The following is a 22,739-nucleotide window of genomic DNA, read 5'->3' on the forward strand; positions in this document are numbered from 1 at the left end:
ATGGCGATAGTGAGACGTTAACTGCTAAATGAATTTCAGCATCTGAAAGGAGTTTTAACTTCTTGGCGTCCTCTCTGATTTGCGAGAAAGCCATTTCCTGTGCAGAAAGCCTTCGTCTGTCTGAGACTTCTCATCCTGTTTGACTAGCATTCCTTCCTCTTCACCCCCTTCTCTTTCCTCCTCTTTTTCCCACAAGCTTTGTGTGTGTTTTTTGTGGGGTTTTTTTGGTCAGTTTGTCCTCTTTAATCCATGCTTGAGCCCATTTCTGCCATAACTTGCTTGTGCAAGAATTCAAAACGTGATCTCAAACACTCCTGAGCAGAGACAATATTTTCAGCACAATAGTTTATGGTGCCTGACTTCCTGTTATTGCTCACTCCCTCTGTCTTCTGTTTCTTTTTTTTTTTCCACTGCTCATCAGAGAGCCTGTGATACTTGTCAGTGGGAGCTGCTCAACCACTCAGATTAACACAGCAGTGATGAAACCTTGTCTCGTATCCGTCCGCAGTACCGTCTCCCTTCATCACATCTGCTTCTCTTCAAGCGCCTCCCCTTTACCAACTTCATCTGAGCTATCAGCTTCTCTCCCACAATCCCCCCTTTTTTATCTTGCTCTTTAACATTTGCAATGAGATCGTATTTTGCAGGTTTCAAAATGATTTTTCATTGTCATATATACATCATAAGGTAATCAGATCAGACATCTGGGCTTCTGTTTATCCAGTCAAATCTTTAGACTTTTCTTTTTTTTTCATTTCTGGGACTACAACAGCTGGTGTGAGTGATAAGTAGGCATTAGTGGACCTACGGGGATAATTTAACCTCTGAATCTCAGTTTAAAAGAGCAAAACTAGTGAGAATAAGAAGCACCAAAACTCTTCTAAAAAGTCATATTAAAGAGTTTGATGGATGTCAACTGAAGCAAAGGTTTAACAGATTTAAAGTAAAGAATTATTCTGTGTCTGCTGTGGATATATGTGTGAGATATGTGCTTTGTTAAAGAGCTGTTCACACAGATATCCCACACAATCACACACCTACCTGCAAACAGATAGTTGCATGCCCACATAAGCTTGGCCACGAGTGTATTCTTTCATCTATGACATCTATGCAGATATGAGGAAATCTGAATAAAGGTCAGGGCGTGTGCATGTGTCTGTGTATTTGCTGCACATATCAGGTCATGTTTTTGATAAAGAGTTACTGCTTCCTGCCCAAAGGCAGGGCCAAAGATGCAGATGAGTTCAGACAGGAAGTAAATGCACATTAAAAAAAATAAAATAAACAAGAGCAAAACTTCTAGACATGTGCTCATATTTATAAGTATAACCTCACAGTGGCTGGACAGTGTGGGTACGGCCACTATAGTTTCTTATTAAAGCCTCCAGCCCTCCATGAGGCTCACACCTGCCTGTGACTGTGTCAGCTATTTCTGCTGTTTGAGTCGTTCTGCTTTATCACAAGCCTGATGAACAGATCTGCACGTTGTTCACACTCTTTCTTCTTTTCATTCCTCTTATGTTGAGTTAATGTTGATCCTTCTCGGTCAGGTTTTAGCTTTGCATTGCTTCACCTATAACATACATGCATAAGGCAGGGTTTCACACTTCCGAGGTCCTCCTACCACCTCCACCCACACCCTTCTTTCTCTCTCTCTCCTCTTCCTCCCCATCCCCTTCCAGTTCACTTGCCAGCAGCAGCAGCAGCAGCACCAGCACGGATCCGCTACGCTGCTGCGGTGCACTGATGTCCCAGCAGAAACTTACGGTGCACGCCGCAAACCGAGCAGGATGAAAACGAAAATAGATGGTAACCTCGAATTTTTTTAGAATCCGCTCTCTGCGTTTTTTCCCTTCTTTTCTCTAAGGTAAGATTAATCGAGGGAGTTTGTTAATGGCTTTGTGCATGTGGCTTGAAATTTACCGAGAACTGCTAATGAGCCTGCGATAAGAACAGCAAAAGTTATAGCCGAGGTGCAGTTACGCGGTCTGAATAAAGTGTTCCTATGAATTTACGCTCCAGTGTGTGCGTTTTTAGGCATGCATTCAGTGTATGAGAAGAACAGCATGGAGCTGTTTCACTTTTGCGTCTTATTCAGTTGTAATAACCTGTTACACGCCTTTGTTCCAATGACAGAGTCCGTTTGTCTCTGCAAAGTAACAAAGAAACAAACAAAAAGCGCTATCCAAGCTTCACACCGTTCATATATTGCAGGTGTATCAATCCAAATGCAGCATCATTGTTCAGTAAACGTCTCTCTGTATCCCCGAGCTTGTCAGTCACTTCATTTGAAGTGACTTTTTGCGTAACTTTTTCTGTACATCCTCTTTAACAGCGTCACTTCCCACAAACTCAGAGGTGGTTTGTGTTTTTAATCAAATTAAAACAGAAGTGACTGTAAAGCCCTTAACGTGCACTGAGGTGGTGAGATTTTGTTTGGTTTGAGCGTTTTAAATCAATTGGTTGGTGTTCTCCTCCAGCTGAGCCACAGAACAACTGTCCCAGATTTGTGCCAGGTCTCAGATCACTGGGCTGGCAGCCTGTCAGGGAGCTGGCGTCACTGTTAGAGAGGCTGCCCTTCAACCATCTAAACAACTGGAGTCCTTTCAGAGGCTTGGGCCTGTGTTAATCGCTGACCTCTCTTGAGGATGGTGAGTGAACGAGGACAATGAACTAAACATGCTTTATGTGCTTAATAATTACTCCTTTAAACCGCCAGTTTAATATTTCATCAACTGCACCTTCTCATTGTGTTTGCTTGATGGAAGTTTGGCAGATTTCATTATAGCCTTTGTCAGGCGATGCTCTCAAAGAGAATCAGACGTGTTTGCACGTAACTGTTGCCGGGCCTTGTTTCCCCAGAGTTTTGTTGACCCAAGTCCCAAACATAAAAAAAGGAATTCATGAAACTAGTGACAGATGGCGAGTGTTAAACAAGGCCACAGTGACTGATGTGTTTGCTTACCCTGCAGTTGTTTTGCAGTGCTTTCCTCACAGTATTTGTGCACTAAAAAATAAGTTAGTGAACCCGTCGGGGAGTGTTAGTGTTGTTATCTTCAGTGTTTCTGCACAAGTTTTGTTGACTCAAGAGAACATCAAGGTACGCGACAGAGGAAGGAAAAGAAAGGTCATATACAAGTGAGCGCTTCCATGTACGCACTGTGATATCAGTTGAATCAGCGTAAACCCAGATGTCACACCTCTCAGTCATCACTGACAGAGTCAAATCATGTATAGTGCTCTTGAACGTGTGCAGCACAGACACCCTCATGGCAGGCCGTGAAGTGCATTGCCACGTTGCAGCAGTCGATCCTTGTAAAGTGAGCGCATGCTGTATTTTTGAGCTGTGTGTAATGGTCAGGGTGCTCTGACCTCAACCGCAGTTTGCTGGTGCAGTGCTCTAAGAGGACGACGGCCCTCCGGTCCAGGGGAGGAAGCAACTTCAGAGCTGATCCACTCTGACTCAGCCTTGCATCTCCATATAAGTCTACATGCGACCATGTTTCGCTGCCAGCCTCTCAGATGTCTCCAGAGCCCATTTTTGCAGTTTGTGGGTCTGTGGTACCAGATGTTTAACTAACGCGGTAATTCCACTTGCAGCTGGGTGACTGACAGAGACAGGAAGCATGTTTGACAGTGTGTGTGTTTTTGTGACATAGGGAAAGACAGAGACAAAGGACAGTGAGATTAATTAAAGTGAAAGCCTAAAATAGAAGCCGAGGGGGACACACACTTAAAGACGGAGGTATAAATGTGCTTCTCATCAGCGTCCCCAGATCCTTTATTTGATGCACATAATTGATGGTGTCCGGTCTGCTCTCCCAGCTGCACGCTGTTCCCATTACACTTTTCAGACCTGCATGTTTGCCACTGTGTCTGCAATCAGCCCGGCCGCTCATGTGAAACAGGTTTGTTTACGGATGCCCGCAGGTTCAATTTAGGGATAATTAGCATGTTTAGCACATCTAAACGTCTTTCTGTGTGTTCCTAACAAGGCCAATTGTAGGACTGAAGTTTCCAAACTGAGTTTATGTGCCGGAATTACACTTAATTTTACATGGAGAGCTGAGCTGAATTACTGCTCACAAAGTCACAAGAGGGGAGGGGGAAGAAGATTATATAAAAGTCTGTTATGTACCTAGAAGAATTTGGCAGCTAGAAGAGCTGGAGAAACATAATAGCTGCACCATGAGAAGCTGTGACTGATTAACACACTTAGTAGTAATAATTCAAGGAGACTTTGTCCCTGTGTTTGCTTTTCATTTGCATCGATAGCGATTCATATGGTCCTTGTCAAACATCGCTAGGAACCTGAGTGAGTGCAGCACCGAGTTTGAGGCCAGTTCTACCAGTGCTTCTTATATGTACGCGAAAAGTTGTTCCATGATGCCAGTGTTTATGCAGCGTTTACTCTAGAGCAGGGGTGTGCAATTAATTTTGCCAAACGGGCCTCATGTGGAACTGGGACTGTTGTGGATGGCTGCACCAAAAATGCTTACATAGAGATAAAATTCATAATAAGCAGAATATTGAGGCAGCTATGACTGTGAATTGGGGCTATGTAAATAAAATTGAATTGAATTGAATTGAGTTCATTGATGCAGCCCTCCACAACAGTCCCAGTTTCTAATGTGGTTAACTTGGAAAAGTTAACACTCCAACCCTGCCCTAGAGTGACTGCTAGCTGCTCCACTCTGTGTGTAGTGGGAGGGGCACATAGAAACACAGGTGCACATTTGTTTAGTTATCTTTGCGATCATTGACATTAAATAATTGCCAAGCTTCTTACTTCTAAATTTAACCATCAGAACAAATTGACAAAATTGTTAACTTAACCCCGGCCTAGTTCTAAACCCAAACCTAAAACTTAGTCCGAATTCTCAAAAAGTCTTTTTCAATGGGTGTAGAAAGTGAGGACAGGCCATAAAGTTGTCTTTTTTTAAATGTCATTACTCTGCTCCCCACAAAGAAAGCTGGACATGTTTGGATCAGCAGTTTTTAGAAAGCTGCAAACCATTCTGCCTGTTCTACACAGCAACATGTTGAAGCCACAATCACACAGACACAAGCATTTACTGCAGCGACTGAATCTTCCTAACGTCCCTGTTTTCAAAACTCTGAGGTCATGAGTGCCTGCACGTGATGTGTTTATGGGACATCTGTAAATTTTAGCTCCAAAAACACAAGTTGCACTCTGCCTGAAAGGGTGCTCCACTCGTTCATATGTAATACTAATGTGTTAGGAAATAGGAATAAAAACAAAAAGCTAGTCATATTTTTTATTTTAATTGAAGGAATTCAAAAGTTGGGGATTTAATCTAAAACTCCCAACAGCACAAAGCAGTTTCCAATCCAACTCTTTCCAAGGCTGGTGTTGTCATCTACACTGCATGTTTGCCTCTGAGGTTAATGGTTATCTGTCACTCACCTTCTTGTGCTGCACAGGCCCAAATCACTAAAGCTAAGTATTATTAAGCTGAGCTGAGAGATCAGAAGTGGTCAAATCCCCAGACTTTCCCTCTTCTTGTATGAATGGATATTGGCTCTTTCTGCAAATATGTCCACTTTTTCCTCTGATTTCTTTCCCTTCTTCAGGTCAGTAAATGTTATCTGTTTCAAAATCTTTGTGCTGGAACTCTATCAGTAACCAAAAATGAATAGAAAGCGATCTTAGTTCATACCTATGCCCAGCAAGCGTGGTGCCATCATCTTACTTAAGTTCTTAGATCACACTTCCAGATTGGCCTGGCAGCAGCCTCGGCTAGTAACTCCTGCAGCCTGTGCTGTTAATCCATCGCTGGCTGTGTTGTTGAAAGGTCTCGTGTTTGGAGATTACTAGTGCTCCTTTTGCCTTGGATTCATTCGTTCAGCAGGAAGGAAGACAGTCCTCTAAGTGTGTCCAGGAAAAACAGAACCTGGGGACCTTCGGATGTTTTTGGAGAGTCGTTTATTCAAAGAGCTGATTATTTCCCCACCTGTCGAGTCACTGCTTCAACATTAAACTAAATCAGATTCTAAACTACAAAAGTGTGTAAAGGGTAAGGAGGTGAGTCTAAGTACACACAGAAGACCTCTGTAAGCTCCCCGTCAGGTTTTATTTGTCAAGTTCGGTCACAGACTTCCCAGCAAATAATCCCAGCAGTGCAACATATTAGAGCTCTGATGCATTTATGTCTGCCTGAAAACTCATTGTTTAGGGTTTGGTCTTGCGTGTAACTCTCATCTCTCTCCTTTTTTCTCCCTAATCTTTAGCTTGCCCCATGTGAACTGAATGAAAACCTACCTGGCAAACACTGAAGTCCTAAGTGGATTGAAGAAGGCTAGTAAGGGAGTCCGAGAGGGAGGGAAGACAGAAGGGATTAGCAGCTAATCCAGTGCACGGACAATCCTGAAGGAGCTTTATCGTTCTCCCAGAACGATGCAGACGAAACAGTTACTGGATTACACCGCTTTACTTTATTGCCCTTTCCAAGAGCGCATCAGCCTTCTTCTTTTGCTCTGATTGCTTTCGTTGGCTCTCAAAAGGTTTTACCTCTTGGGTGCACAGGGAACAGGGAACAGAGGACAAAGAAGCCGGGCGACAAGGCCTGGGGACAGGATGTCCTGTGGACAGTGTGGTGCCACACATGGATAAATCTTTTCAGCGGTAGACTGTGCATGGCAGCGGACGCTCTGTTTTTTGTTTGCTCGGACACTAAGGAAGACAAGTGGAGAACAGCGCAGTGGATAAGACACTTAAGACCCTCTCAGAACAAACACTTAATGCCAGTAAGCAATATCGGAAATGCAGCAGTGTTAAATTTCAGCTGTATTTTTTGAGTCTTTACAGAAAGTACCTGAAAGCTTGTGAACCTCAAGCAAGATAAAGCTCACTGACCAATAAAAGCAAAAGACTGACAATTTCCATTCAGTGATTCAGGATGCATGCATTTCATCACTGCTTGCCCCGTGTGCATGCAATGTTCATGGGTTGCTAAAGTGCGGTTAGAAACCACAGAGACCTGAGTAACACCTCAGGCACACACTCAAGTGTTTGTCTCAAATTTAGGCTAATTTAGGCTATCAGCAATAGTGAGAAGAGAAAGTACGTCAAGTGAAGGGATGTAGTAATATTTCTGTTATACCCTTTAATGTCTGCTGTTTGTTTCTGTGTAAAAGCCTCATAAAAGGGAAATTAAGCACACCTTCATAAGACTTCCTGGTGACACAATTCTCTTAATGTGTGCAAGCAAAATTTAAGTTCTTCAAGAGTAAACAAAGGATTAAATTAAGTGAAAGCACTATAAAAACCAGCCTGGTTTATTGTTTTCAAACAGCTGTCTGACAGCTGAGTGTCCTTTCAGCTGTGAAGTGATTTTCTTTTCTTAATTTGCTGAATAACTACTCAGTCAGCCTTATGCTCTCAGGCTGAGGTAACCAGAGGAAGCGTGGTTTGACGTTTATCTTTGTTATTTTGTCATCACCGAAATCTACAGTTGCGCAGTAGAAGTACGTTTGGTCATTTTGGACAAAAGCAGCGGTGAATGAGTGGAGACAGAGAGGGTGAAATAGACGGGGATGGCTCTACATTCATTTTGGCATCTTAGAGTGGAGATGTAAAAGGACGCCGGGGGCAGGCAGTGGATGAATAGCTGGCTGTGACTGTATTGAGAATTGATTATACACACATTCTCTGCTGACTGAACGACCACATATTTCTGTTCTCTCTCCTCGCTGTCCAGGCTTTTCAATTTTTCCTTCTTTTTTTTTTTTTTCCAGTGGACCCCAAACTGGATTTCAGACTTGACTGACGTGTAATCAGAGTCCAGGCGTTTCCATTCAAATTTTAAAGGGAAATTACGCAACTTTTCTTTGCCACTATGAGTCTTGGAAAGCTGCCAGGGATTAAAGGCCTTGTGTCTGGCTCTCAAGGGAAACGTCGCTTCAAGAGCGACCTCTCTGTGGACATGATCAGCCCACCGCTGGGAGATTTCCGCCACACCATGCACGTCGGTCGTGGCGGGGATGTGTTTGGCGACACTTCCTTCCTCAGCAACTACGGAGGCATCAGGGAGCCAGGAAGTCCAGACTCAGCGAGCAGCTCCAAAACAACAGGATTCTTCACACGCACCTTTCGGCATGTGCGCAAGACTTCTGGTCCGCGGCCACGAGGGGGTTCTCGCGATTTGTCTTCCCCGCCGCCAGATATCTCACCTATCATCAAGAATGCGATCTCCTTGCCCCAGCTGAACATAGACTCATCTAATGGGTGCCTGCAGAGGGTGCTGTTCCCCAGCTCCATCAGCTCAACAGATGATTCCTTCTGCACATATGGTGAGATAATACAGATAAACACTTCCAGCATGGGACTGGACTTATGTAAAGCATCTTAGCGGTGAGATTATCTTCATTAAAAGTGAGCAGAGAAAATGTAGAGGCGGCGATCATACGCAAATATAACGGTTTATTAAGAAGGCAGCAGCGTGTTATCTGAAAGAGTGTCACACGAGCTACGGCGGCACAGATTAATCGACTTCGAGCACAGACTGCGTGCGCTCGTGTTGACAGTGGGACTGCACAGTTGGCTGAAAAGGTCAAAGGTCACAATATAAGCCATTAGAAGCACTATCCATTTACAAATTGCTTGTTCCTGTTACGTCAGATAAACCTGTGAGGTTGTGACAGAAGCTTATTTTGAAACTTATTTCTGAAACCTCACAAATAAACCCAGCAAGATAACCAGAATTGTTACCTCTTATAATAATGAATATACTTTAGTCTTCAGCCCCTCCTTTATCTCACACACATTCTTGATCTTTTTAGTTTTTATTATCCAACAGAGGCTACAGAGGCTAGACTACATGTGTCAAAACATGCCTACGAACATTGCCTTGACATTTGAAGGTTTTGAGCGATTAAATGCCAAAAGGCACAGTATTCATAAAATAACAGGTGGAAACAAAATTAAAAGTTAATACATCATAGAATTAAAGATCAAACAGAGCAGGGAAGCTTTAAAAGAGAGAATTCCAAAGAAAAAAGCTCCACAAAAGTTTGTGGTGGTCAGAGGAGCAGGTGGTTTAAAGAGATCAACAGAGGGATCCCATGAGTATATAAAGGAGGGGAAGTGTGCAGAACATCAGAGAGAAAATAGGAATGGAGGTGCGATGCTATGGTGAGACTTTAAAGTAAGAAGCAGAATCTTAGACTGAGTGTGGTATTTTACAGGAAGTCGGTGAAGCTGTTAAAGGACTGGAATAATTAGTTCTATGAACGATGTTTTTGTATTGACACCAGCAGATGCATATTTTTAATCCTTTGAACTCTGTAGAGAAGTTTGTGTGGTCAGCCAGAGAGGATAGAACTACAAAAAACAATACAATATGTAACCAGAGCATGTTTTAGAGTAGCAGTGCTGTTAGCTGTGTGGATAGAGAATACCACATTTGTCCAGTCAGACGGACTGAATGTCGAAAAACTGCATCCTGTTGCTGAAATTGTAGTTATTATTTTTTACGACACATCAGCATCGTCTGGTTTTTTTTTGTACTTGGTCTGACATTTGACATTTGACAGCCTTGATAAATGTGGAACTCGTGGTTTCGCCTCACCTCACATGGGACAAAGTTTTCTATTGTAGCATAAGAATGATTAGTATTGGCAGGAGGGGCACAAACCAAGGTGATTATATGAGTTTGACGTCATGATCTTCTAGTCTTTTAGAAGCTTTCCAATGCCACATTAACATCACAGCCAATTTGTGCTATTTTGTTGTTGAGATAGAAGTTCCTGCAAAAGGTATTTATATAGAAAATTAAATGTGATGCTCCAAAATAACCAGGCAGCGAGCCAGTATCTAAGCCATGCTGTCATATTCAAGATGAACTATGTTCTTCAAATTCAAACTGTTACTATGATACAATTTCTCATTGTCGTCTGAGCTCACTCTCCAGCAGACTTTGACTATAAATACAGAGGGTGAGGTTGCCCTTCTTTCAGCACCATTCCCACATTCCTCCAGGACAACCGGTAAACACGCTGGCATCTTCTGAATCATTTGGAATCACCAAGGCAACCCCTGTACACAATTAGGCCCATAAACACACACACTTACACATACACACAGCTGGTTTGGAAGAAAGAGAAAGACTCGCAGGGCTTTTCCTGTCATCTCTGTGTGCGTGTGCCTCAGTGAACGCCATAAACACACCATTCATTATATCTGCTGAGTGTTCAGAGCTTATCAGGCAGCGGTCTGCAGTGTGGAGACTGGAAATCCCCTTTTGCTCTCCAGATTTATTACCCACCTCATAAGGAATGCACACAAAGTTGATGATGTAAGCCATCAGAGAGAGAGTCAGTGAGCTAAGGCACGAGCTTTTTCTTATCAGTCTTGAATTCGCCCTCTGTTGTCATTTGCAAATATAGTTTTTTCACTGATGCTCTGCAGTCTGGATTTTTTTCTTAAACATTATTTCTCAAATTTTTACACATATAATTTAAAACTAAATCAATCAAACATCACCAGCACTTCACTAACGTTGCTGGACTTCCATTATAAAACATTTAACACCCTTCACTGCTCTTGCATTTCTGCTGACTGACAGTTAACAGTAAGTGATGGTGACACTAATTCACAGTGTTTACGACAGCGTGAGTTATCGTTGGTTAGGCACCGTGGAGCCTGACATTACCAGTGGGTTGTTACATGCTGCCCCCTTCTGGTCAGAGAGCTAAACTGCAGAACATAACCTCCAGCTCACACAAGAATTAAAGCTTATTATTATTTTTTTTAACATACAGGCATTATTCTTTTTCTGATCGTGATATTCAGACTGCAAAGATAATTGTTTTTGAAGTAACTCAAAAAGTGTAAAAAGCAGCGAGGATCTGTCCTCACCTCACATGTGCATACATGGAAAGCTGGAGGCAGGACCAGCAGCAGAAGACCAACAGACTGATCAGAGTAGAGAGCAGATATGACACTGATCAGTATATGGCACTGCAGGGAGGAGCTGGAGGGGAGATGTGTTATAAAGCAGCTTGTAGTAATTGTAGGCAGATATAAGCAACTTAAGCAACATGTGGTCATTTCATGATCAGCTGAGGTTCAGCCTATGTTTGTTCTTGTTCGCAGATCAAAAAAAGGATTCGTTTGATTTGGTAATATAATTAATTCACATCTTTTTGTCTTTGTTTGCAGGTCTGCAGTCTGGGTTTGTCACTCTGCCGCGCCTCTCCCGCATCGACAGACAATTCCATGATGGAAACGCGCAGAAAGGCTCGGCACCAGACAGTGGCAGGCTAACACGTACGCGCTCGGACTCCCTCACTTCCTTCACTGTGGACCTCGGCCCTTCTCTCATGGCTGAGGTCTTGGGCTTGATTGACGACCCCAACCGCCTTCGGATATCCAATCACAGCCAAGAGGCAGGGGAGGAAGAGCAGGGTGAGGAGGGAGACGACAACAGCTCGCTAACAGAGACGCCCGTGCAGACCCCTCTAGTCACCTCACCTGACCTTTCCGTGTGCAGCGGGTCAATCGGGCAGGACACAAACAACAGGCGGTACTCTGGTACGTCTGATTTGACAGAGGAGGAGGACAGGAAGTCTGTAAGGACACCGGATGCGTCCGCTCGGTCCCCTCATAGATCGGAGCCTGTCATGGAGGCAGAAAGGTTCCAGAAGGCTGCTGACGTGCTGTCCCGCCACTACGGTGGAGGATCCTTCACGAAGGGAGTGAGGAGGAGCAGTAGCGGTACAAACCAATCTATTTCCCAAAGCCGCGAAGCGTCTCACGAATTAAGTGAAGAAGAGGAGGAGATAAAAGTATAGATGTCAAAACTCTGAAACTGTCCAGCGACCTGGGTTCACGAGGGAGGAACGTGTGACTTTCTGTTCCTCAGAAACATCCTTCATCCTTTACACATGCATATACACGGAAATAACTGACCAGTACTCAGTCATGATGCCAGACTTCCCCCCTCTTCCTGGACAACACTGCTGTTGTGATATTAAACTGTCTATTTATTTGTTGCTTTTCAGTATACAGACAACTAACACTATGTAGTCATGATGTTCTGAAGCAAATTAAAAGAACAATAAAGAGTTCGCAGGGCTGAGGTGTCAAAGGGAAGCTGGGATTTAAAGGAACAAAGTAGCTGCATTATGTTTCAATATTAACACATTACAGTCCCTGTAAATAAATTTAACAGAAGGGATTGTTTTGTTTTTATTTTGTTTTTTTACAGGTTCAATTCTAATACTAATCCAAAGTCTATATGATGACCTCCTGTAACAACTATAATACTCAGTAAACATGTATCAGTGTTAGACTCGATGTTGAATAAAGTGTGGGCTGGTGTAATAAAAGACTGATTTAAAACATGAAATATCTGCTTACATTATCCATTAATGATGTAATCCCACTCCCACTATTAGTCTGTCCTCTGGATTTCCTTATCTTAATGTTTTACTGCAAACATAAAACGTGGCTGATCCTGATACAATGCAGCTCAGTCTACTGTGATCCTGCCTCATAGACTCTGATTGGCTCTGTGAACAGTCATGAGTCAGACTGTAAATCACTTTGACTCATGACCTACTTTGAGAGGGGATGGTCTGCACCACTACAGTGGCCGGAGTCAGCTTATTTACAAGTCCTGTTTAAATGTGATAAAGTGCTGCACAACGTCAGACATCGGTGATAATAAATAAGAAACTCTGAGAAGTGTTTCAGCTGTGCACCCTGCCTCATATACACTAAAGGTGACAACGCTTCTACAAAAGAAGTGTGTCTGAATTAGAGGGAGACAGGTGGAAACAGAACATGCAAGGAGCAGAGATAGTTAAGGCAGAGGAGTTTAAATACAACCATCCAAAGAAATGGTCAGTGCACAAGAGAGGTGAAGAAGAGAGAGCAGGCAGGGTGGAGCAGGTGGAGACCTGTGTTAGGGATGATGTGTGACAGAATGATAGCAGAAAGAGTGAAAGCAAAGGTTTATAAGATGAGAGTAAGATCTGCTGTGATGCTTGGTTTGGACACAGTGGCACTAACAAAAAGACAGGAGGCAAAACTAAAGACATGAAGAAGAAGAAAAACAAGAAAAAAAACACCTGTGCATCCTTGATAATAACTCCTCCACAAACCTCCTCTTTTATCTATCTTCCAGATTAATTTTAGGAACTGATACATCCTTCAAGGTTGTGTACTAAGCCTGACTTCTGGTCTGGTTTTTATTTGGAAGAAGTAATGTTGAGGCTGCTGCAGCCTCTCTTGGTAAACCGTAATGGAGCTGCATGTCCAGCAACTTCATTGTATGCATTAATTAACAATCATAATCTCTTAATCTCTCAATTTTCATTTATTTGAAAACAGTTTATGATTTTTTGTCACTTAAGTAAATGTTTAATAGTGAATGTAGTAGACCGATTCTTTGGGTTCAGTCATGTCTTCGACAACTCTGTGTTCACCACGCTTGTTGCAAAGACGTGCAAAAGCACACCTGAAAATGTGTGTGCAAAACTGAATTTAAGACGAATCCCTCAAAAACAGCAAAGCTCTGCAGCTGCACAGGTCATGTGGTGATAGAATAAATACACTGGTATGTGTAAGTAAATTTTTTTTGTCAGCAAGCGAGCTAAAATGTATTTAGCTGCCAAATGGAGATTATCAGTGTGATTAAATGAGTTTGTTAGGCCAGCTAGAAGCCTGCTGGACACTCCTAGGTGAGGTGTTTCAGATATGTCCCATCAGGAGGAGCCGCTGAGTTAGAACTGTTACATCTTTTGGCTGGCTTGCGAAATGCTTTGGGAGCATCAGTAGCATCAGGAGCATGAGTAAGACCAAATTTTCACTCGGTGCTACCTCAACACTCAGCATAACTGCTGTTACAGTCGATCTGATGTGCTTGCTTTGCCTACAAATATAACAATGACAACCCTCAGATCAATGTATTTTCTAAAACTACCTTACATAATAACCAGTAAATAGCCGAGCCTTCGTTTAGTTCAGATTAAACATACTATGAAGAACAAAATGGGACATCATTGAGAGCCGCATTTCTTCATGGGAGACTTCATTTACTCACTCATACACACATGAATCTTTTTCAGGAGGGTTCCAACCATTAAAGACAAACTGGAGCTACAATCCGTGTTGTGTACCAACTTGAAACCATTTGTGGTTGATTTTATAGATCTCACTAAAAATAGGATGTATGCCATTCAAATGCAATAGTATGCCGATTGCAGTGGAGAGTCAGATGATATAACCAAACACGACGTCAGGTATAGAAGCTATTGATGCATTTGATGCCCAGAGTGGACACCAAACATACATAAATATAAAATTTATTTAATCCCACACTGGGAAATTCACTTGTTACAGCAGCACAACTGACAGCTAGAAAAGTGAATTGGAGATATATTATATCAGCGCATTAAAAAAAGCCAAAATCCTATAATATTTACAGATGGTTACTATATACAGTAAAATACAACATTTTTTTAATAGTGATAATTATATACATGAATTTTTAAATAGTATTATCACCTCAAACAAAGAGATGCCTACTGGGTTTAGGCTCTTTAGGTCACCAGTTACCCTGGACGTCTATGGCTCATGTGTCTTGTGATAATTACTTTGGTCCTAAAATAGAGTCACTTTGTTGGTATAAATTAAATTAAATCAAATTTTTAATGCTGGGAGGTCAGTTTCTTTATCATAATTATGCAAATTCTCCTGACAATTGATCAACAACCACTGATCAAGGCCCACTGATCAAACACCACTGACCTCCCAGTCCATTGTTCCTTCTGTGGGCTGGTTTCAGTCATTGGGGAAACCTGCAGTCAGCTGAGACTGAAGGAGTCACTTGGATGAGTGATGAAACGTTTCTCCCACTGAAAACGCTGCGTCCAGACTAGCACTGAAGTGTTTGTCACACCTTCTGCAAATACCACCTTTTCCACAGAATGCTTCAATGAGTCTGGTAATGCTTGAAGCATGACGGCTTAATCTGGTTCATTTTTCAGATGTTTCTTAGTATTACTGTTTCATCTGAAAGCTGGCAGAGCCTGTTATCACGCCCCTTTGCCCACATAGTGTTTTTCCAATTTTTCAACAATAAATGACCTTTGGACTGCTCTTATGTCTATTTGCCCCCGATAGTAAAAGACTTAAAAAACAGGTTTAAACCCAGGTCTATAAGGTCTGTGTGATTTGTTTTAATCATTGCTTGTTCGATTTTTTCCACTTCTCTTCAAATGACCTCAATTCAATTTAATTCAGTTTCATTTATACAGTACCAACTCAGAACAACAGTCGCCTCAAGGTGCTTTAAATTTATATTGTAAGGTAGACCCTACTATAATACATGGAGATGAAAACCCAACAATCACATGACCCCCTATGCACAAGCACTTTGGCGACAGTGGGAAGGAAAAACTCCCTTTTAATAACAGGAAGAAACCTGCGGCAGAACCAGGCTCAGGGAGGGGCGATCTGCCGTGACCAGTTGGGGTGAGAGAAGGAAGACAGGATAAAAGACATGCTGTGGAACAGAGCCAGAGATGAGAGAGGTGACTGAAGAAGACATACTCAGTGCATCATGGGAGTCCCCCAGCAGCCTACACCTATTGCAGCATAACTAAAGGAGGATTCAGGGTCACGAGGTCCAGCCCTAACTATACGCTTTAGCAAAAAGGAAAGTTTTAAGCCTAATCTTAAAGGTAGAGCTAGTGTCTGTCTCCCAAATCCAAACTGGAAGCTGGTTCCACAGAAGAGGGGCCTGAAAACTGAAGGCTCTGCCTCCCATTCTACTTTTAAATACTCTAGGAACAACAAGTAGGCCTGCAGTGCGAGAGTGAAGTGCTCTAATGGGGATATATGATACTATAAGGTCATGTGAGAAGCAGGATTTTAAATTCAGTTCTGGATTTAAGAGGGAGCTGATGAGGGGAAGCCGTATAGGAGAAACATGCTCTCTCTTTCTAGTCCCTGTCAGTACTCGTGGTGCAGCATTTTGGATGCATACATACAAGTGTTTTTAACTGTGGATCATATCAGAATACTTTATTAATCCCGAGGGAAATTTGGGTTAATTAGGGATATTTCAGGTGATTTGAGATAGTGGACAGAAACAGCAGGCATGGTTGGCAAGTTTTAGCATGTCAGACAGAAATACTTTTCTAAGTATTTTTATGTACTAATGATTTTATCTGTCTCTTGTTTATGAGTCATCTGCATGAAGGAGAGTTTTCTTTAGCTTCCTCTGTTGTGCATTGTGGTCTATTGGAAGTATTCCCTCATATCTTGTCAGATTCCTATTTATTCCAATAAGTAGAGCAGCCACCTGTGAGAAAAGATAAAATCTGTGTGTGTGGGTGTGTGTGTGTATTTGCCTTCAATAACAAGTTGAAAAGGTAAAACCAAGCGAGCATAAATGTAGGATTTAACGCTCTATGTCACCTCCATGTTTCCAGTAAATATTGTATCTCTTACTATAATTCCTTCTTGGAGAATAGTACCTGCTTCACTTGGGCTGCACTCAGCCTACAGTTTTTTTGTTTCCAGATAAATCTTGCAATCAAGTCCCTGTCGCATTAGTTCACACCATAAAACCAAAACCCAATTGGTGGTATTTTAAAATCAAGTCTAACTAGCCTTACAGGTCTCAGTATCAAACAGCAACAAACGCGGGGTTTTCTGTAAGTTGCAAGTCTTGACTTGAATTTTGTTTCTCTCTCTTTACCTGTTTTCATCGCTGAATGGCCGGTTTTATGTACAATTAGTTTTCCTGGATCACTGCACACAGTTCCGTCAAAAGAAGGTAGGAGGGATTTGTTAAGGTAGGGAGTTAAATAGTACCTCAGATCTCAGATAAAGCAGACCCGAGGAAAGGAACACAAGGTGAGTCCATGCTACAGAGCTTACAGAATACGCTTTCAAATATATGATTCAAACTGAATCTTTTCATTTTATCATTTTGAATAATGTGAAGCTGCCTTTAGGTCTAAATGATACTAAAAAGCTGCCTGAAGTCACATCAGTAAAAAGGAGCACTGTGAGGATGTTGTTTGGGCAAATTTACTCAGCGGGGTAAATCAGAAAAATGCTGATGTGAGAGAAAAGCGCAGAGTATTTTCTACTAATAATGCGCTAATTTGTTAACAAAGATGCAGTCAGTTCGTTTCAGTAAAGAACTACAATCTATGAAGAAATCAACAGCAAATCAGCGGATCAAACACGGTGGTGGAGCAAAAGAAACAGTAAAGGGTTCTCTCTGAAACACGGCAGTCAGATAAATGAGAGGCTGATGAAGCGGAATTGAAATGATTTTGAAAAAGGGTTTATATTTACACACCGGTGCATATTTACACACTGGATCTTATAATAGTGAAGTGCATTTGTCATGCGTTTCATTTTTAAATAGCTTTTATTCCTGTTACTGCAAGATATCTGTGTTTCTTTCTCTTGTATGACTCTGCAGCTCAGATGGAGGAGACGGCAGCTGACAACAAGGTAAAGGAATTTCACCGATGTCCTTATCTCACAGTTACATCGTCGTGGTAATAGGATTTTCTGTCACTTTGAGTTTTGGATTCATCTTTTATTATCATTCTTACATTTTTAGTTTAACTTTTATTTTATTTTGCTTCAGTTCTTTCTTTTTTTTTTTGACTTGTTCCCCTCACTGTTCTGTGTTTGCACCTTTGTCCTCCTGTGGTCCTGTTTATTTGGGATCTTGTTTAGTGTTAGTCTTTGTGTGTCAGTGCACTTGGCTCTTGTTTATTTCTACTTCCACAAGTTACTTTGGTGGCTCGCGTTCGTTTGTTTCTCCTTTGTGATTGTTCTGCATGCTTTCAACTGTGTGAAATTACTTTCACAGCTTCTGTCTCTCATTCCCCATCAGCCCTCATTGTCACAAACACTGTGTACGGTCCCTCGTGTGCTCTCCAGAAGGAGGTCCTTGTTATTCATCACTGGCTTTTGTCTTTGTTTTTGTTAATGTTGGGTTTTTTTACTGGTTTTTAAAGGCTCGCTTACTGTTGGAGCAGTTCAGCCTGCATGCCACATTTGGATGCTCACCTCCACATTCCACACACCTGTTGTGACCTGCATTTGGTTTATGGTGTCAGATTTGTCACAAACAAAAATGTCACTAAACAGAGTCATAAATACAGGATTCTAAACAAGACTATGTAGTATTTTCTATGTAAAGATTTAGTAGAAAATGGCATCCTGTGTAAATAACAAAGTCACACCAACCTGGTGTGTGTTGTAGTTCAGGTTTCTCTGTTCAGTGTTTGGATAACCAGTTTTGGCCTTTTTATACAAAGAAAGAAACATAATCTTTACAGGATGCAGAGTAAATGTGAGTTTACATCTAATGTTTCACTCTGAACACTGAAATACTGGTGGAAGTAATGCTCAGGATTTAGAAAGTGATTAAGTGTAATGATGTGGGCGTTTGTTGTCTTTGTCTGAAGTCCAAACCTGTTGGGCTGTCTGTAAATAAAACACACCTAACTGTTTTAGTCTGAAATCCTACTGTGATATGAGTGGTTCTAGATTTTTATCATCTCATATTTAAGTTATTTTATTTTTCATTCAAATGAGCATTTATTAAATATACTTGAACCTCTCTTTTTCATTTGAGATTAAAATGTTTTGATTGAATGTTTTGCCCTATAATAGAAGAACAGAATAGCTCTTTATTGTCATTGTACATGCACAATGAAATTATGGAAAAACACACTGTAACTCTTTTCTTAGTGCCTTCTAGCGAATGATGCTCATGAAGCTCAACAACCAGAAGAGAATGAGGAAAAGGGCAAGACTAAAACTACGTCTGAATCAGTTGCAGATAAAGACAAAGGTAATATTTTTAATCAGAAGCTTGGATTTTATAGCTTATATTTGCATTTTAAACTTACTGATTTTGTTTGGTTTGTTTCAGAACTGCCTGAGCTCACAATTGTGTTACTTGGTGACACAAATTCCATGGAGATTGGGCCAAACAACATTTTACTTGACCACGAAGAGAAATCCAATGTGGATCAGTTTTCATCCAAGTTGTATGATATGTGTGGTCGGCAAATCTCTGTCATTAATATGATCGGTCTCCAAAATGTTGCTAAAATCCCATCAGATCAGGCATTTCATGTCTTTCTCTTACTGGTGCCATATGGTCTGCATTGCAGCCATTACAGCTCAGGGATTCAGTGGCTAGAAAAGACGTTTGGAGAAGGATTTCTTCCTTATGTAATGACTGTTGTAACTCGTGAGCCAGGTGAAAAATGTGAAAGTGCACTGGCAGACCTGAAAGCTAACAGTGGTTTGACCGAAAAAAGATTCCACACATGTACAAGAAATATGACAGATGAAGATGAGATAATAGCTCTGTTAGAGAAAATAGATATCATGGTCTCTGAAAACAATCCCCACTGCTACAGTGGACTGATGTGTGATGAAGACAAAGACGAGGATCATCTGCAGCCAAACAAAAAAGAGGATGAGATCAGATCTTCAGGTTATCAGCATAAACAAAAAGGTGAGATGTTATGATGGAGAGAACTTAATTCCCATAAATACAGGTTTTTATGTTGAATGTTGTTGTTTTTATTTTACTTTTAATGCTTTTTATTGTTTTTCCCCCTGATTTTTGCTCTTGGCTTTCCAAAAATATTTTTATTAACATCCAATTCCCAATTACTGTAGAAATTAGCAGTAGATGTAGTAGAAGTTTTATGTTATTAACTCCATAACTGGTTTTCTTGAATGTTTACAGTGACCATTTCGTTTTAACAGGATTTACCTCATGTCAGCAAAATGCCCCCAACTATATATCAGATCCCCTCATTGTAGGAGTCAGTTTCTTATCCCTTAGTTTAACATTTGAGGCACTGGTTTATAGTTATTACTTTGAATACATAAACCAAACAATCCTCACCAGTTACTACCAGAACATATAGCTTTTAAATAGAAACAAAAACACGAATAACATGCCTTCACATAGAAATAAAAAAATATAGCTTCCCAATCCCACTAACACTTTCTTCCCTGAGAAGCTCATAAGAGTTACTCAGTCCAGGATCAGGATAATTCATTTAACTGTTCAATGACGCAGCTGTTACAGTAGTCCATGAACATGGGTTTTCTGGGTTTCAGGAATATCTATTACGCTGTAATTAAATATTTTAGTGGAGAAAGTGGCCTTTTGTATTTGTGGCTATTGGTAGCTGTCAAAGCTGAGCATTGGTAATTATGGCTACTGGATCCTGTCAGGGGAATGCCAGTGGCGGCTGGCTAAGGAGGTCGTGCCCCGCCCCCACCCAGCTGCTTCCAGGTTGACCATCTCAGGGGAAGACCCCCCATTTTCAATGTTTGTATGGGTGTCAAGCACACACAGTGTTGCTGCCAGACCTAGACTCCTGCGAGCACTGCTGCATAATGCAGATTGTTGGAATGGTGTTGGCAGCCTGAAAAGCCATTGCTTGTGTTTCTGACACGACAGCGAAGCCTAGTGGTGAATCCAGCTCAGCTGCTGCTTGCAGGGTGGACATAGTCAAGGACACGGAGGCTCATTTTCCTCCTAGACTCTAAAGAAGGGCACAGAAAAGATGAGGAGGAGGATATTAACAAACATATCCTTGGAGATGAAAATTAGGTGGATGAGGAAGATTCCATTCTTTTTTCCCTACAACTATAGGCAGATCACACTACTCAGCCTTCCCAGGAAGGCCTGTGCTAGGGTACCAGAGAGGGGAGTCCATCCATTAGTTGAACCTCAGATTGAAGAACAAGTCATGGAATGCTAAACCAGCTCTTTGTCCTCTCTGGGCTGTTTGAGTGTGTATGGGAGTTTTTCCAACCACTTTACATGTGCTTTGTAGACTTGCAGAAAATAAGTCACCATGTTGAAGGATTCTGTGGTGGGTACTTTCGGAGTATTGGGTACCTGGCCCATTCTTATGAGCCTTTCGGTCCCTGCACAATCTCAGTGAGACCCTAGTTTGCATTACCAACAGTAAGTCATTTTTATGAGGCCATGGTTCTTAGCTGGAAAAGGGTTAGTGCCCAGGGATGAGTTGCAGCCCCAAGTGGAAGTGTTTAAGTTTCTTGGAGTGTTGTTCACAAATGAGGGGAACAAGAGAACTCTATGGATCCCAAAAAGTTGATTCTGTTCATCTGGGCGTAGGGTTTTCAGTGGGAGAAATGTTTCGTCACTCAACAAAGTGACTTCTTCAGTCTCAGCTGACTGCAGGTTTCCCCAATCGTATAAATAGTATATTGGGGAAGATTGGGGAAACCTGCACCCAGGACCCAGGAGAGGGAGGTCTGGGCTTCACTGCATCTTGGCCTTGGACTGGACTGGTTAGATCTAACTGAATGCAGGCAACCCCACAAATAGAAACTGAAGATGGCTGCATTAAAGGCCTGGCAGAGCATCTCAAGAGAGGAAACAGCATTTGGTCCATGTTTTTTAGAGTTCAGTCAGTCATTGACTGCAATGGATTCTCATCCAAATGATAAAACAATCCTGATCTAAAATGATGTCATTCTGTCCAATTAATTTTGAGTCTTTGAAAACGGAGGCTTATGAATAAAAATGGCTGTAATTCCTAAACAATTAACACAACCTTTTTTGTAAAATCCCTTTAATTAAAGCTAAAAGTCTTTGCTTCCATCACATCTTGATTGTTTGATTTAAAATCCACTGTGGAGGAGTATAGGGGCAAAACTACAAAAATAGTATCTTCATTTAACTAATTATGGAACCACCATTCCTAATTATTTAGAGAACTTAATTAGCTCCTGATATGGTCGACATGGGTCACTTCTCTCAGTTAGGAACTTTAAGTGAAACTGTTTGTGTTTGTCTGAATCTGCATGTATGTAAACTTACAGACTTTTTTTTACACTAATTTTACTAGTTGGCTACACAATGCTTCCCCCAGCAAATTTACCTCATTATGCATTTCAAAAAAGTTCATGAAATACTTTTGCAGCAGTTTGACTGTTTATTTACTCATTGTACAGATTATATCGGATATGTTCTTTAATTTTTCTTATATATAATTGTGCTGCTACTATAGTGTATTATACCATTATTGAAATGTATTTTGTCTTTATTATTATTACTTTTAGAACTAGCCTCTGCTCTTCGACAGTCGGCCTCTGCTGTTGGACGATCAGCATCTGCTGTTGGACAGTCAGCCTCTGCTTGTTGGACAGTTGGCCGCTGTTTTTGGACGGTTGGCCGATGCAGTTGGGCATTTGGTCGCTGTGGTTGGAAGGTTGGCCGCTGCGGTTGGACGGTTGGCCGCTGTTTTTGGACAGTCAGCCGTTGTGGTCGTGCGATGAACTGCTGCCTTTGGTTGGCCACCCGCTGCTGCTGGGTGGTCAGCCACTGTGGCTGGGCATTCAGCCGCTGCTTTTGGAATTTCAGGCACTGGTTTTGGGCAGTCAGCCGCTGCTACTGGAAGGTCATCCGCGGATGCTGGAAGTTCATTCGCTGGTGTTGGATGGTCAGGCGGCATTGTTGGGACTGTATGCCACTGCTCTAATATCTTGTTTATATTTTAAAGACCAAATTTCCAAATGCAGAATTTGCTTTAAACAGACTAAATTGTTCCCGTTTTGATCTAGATTTTGTATTATATATGATGCGATATTGTGTCCACCCAGTAGTAATCTATCCCAGTTGAATTTTTGTGCATTTTCATAGTGTTTTTATGTTCATTTATCATAATGT

General features: G+C 41.6%; 2 protein-coding genes across 2 annotated transcripts; both read left to right on the plus strand.

Annotated features, from left to right (window-relative positions):
* The first annotated feature begins 7,765 nt into the window (after positions 1 to 7,765).
* cdc42ep1b (CDC42 effector protein (Rho GTPase binding) 1b) lies at positions 7,766 to 11,948 on the plus strand. The gene is made up of 2 exons (XM_085352142.1): positions 7,766 to 8,313; positions 11,183 to 11,948. The coding sequence occupies exons 1-2, from the start codon at positions 7,860 to 7,862 to the stop codon at positions 11,812 to 11,814; spliced, it is 1,086 nt and encodes a 361-aa protein (XP_085208268.1). The 5' UTR covers positions 7,766 to 7,859; the 3' UTR covers positions 11,815 to 11,948.
* A 5,528-nt stretch (positions 11,949 to 17,476) lies between these two features.
* LOC146633306 (uncharacterized) lies at positions 17,477 to 22,551 on the plus strand. The gene is made up of 4 exons (XM_085352143.1): positions 17,477 to 17,503; positions 18,758 to 18,860; positions 18,942 to 19,535; positions 22,133 to 22,551. Exons 1-4 carry the CDS (start codon positions 17,477 to 17,479, stop codon positions 22,549 to 22,551), a joined length of 1,143 nt encoding a protein of 380 aa, XP_085208269.1.
* Positions 22,552 to 22,739: the final 188 nt, after the last annotated feature.

Source organism: Diplotaxodon limnothrissa, linkage group LG4, assembly GCF_057381915.1.
Source record: "Diplotaxodon limnothrissa isolate DT_005_m linkage group LG4, D_limnothrissa_male_GT1.1, whole genome shotgun sequence".
In the NCBI taxonomy this organism is placed as follows: domain Eukaryota; kingdom Metazoa; phylum Chordata; class Actinopteri; order Cichliformes; family Cichlidae; genus Diplotaxodon; species Diplotaxodon limnothrissa.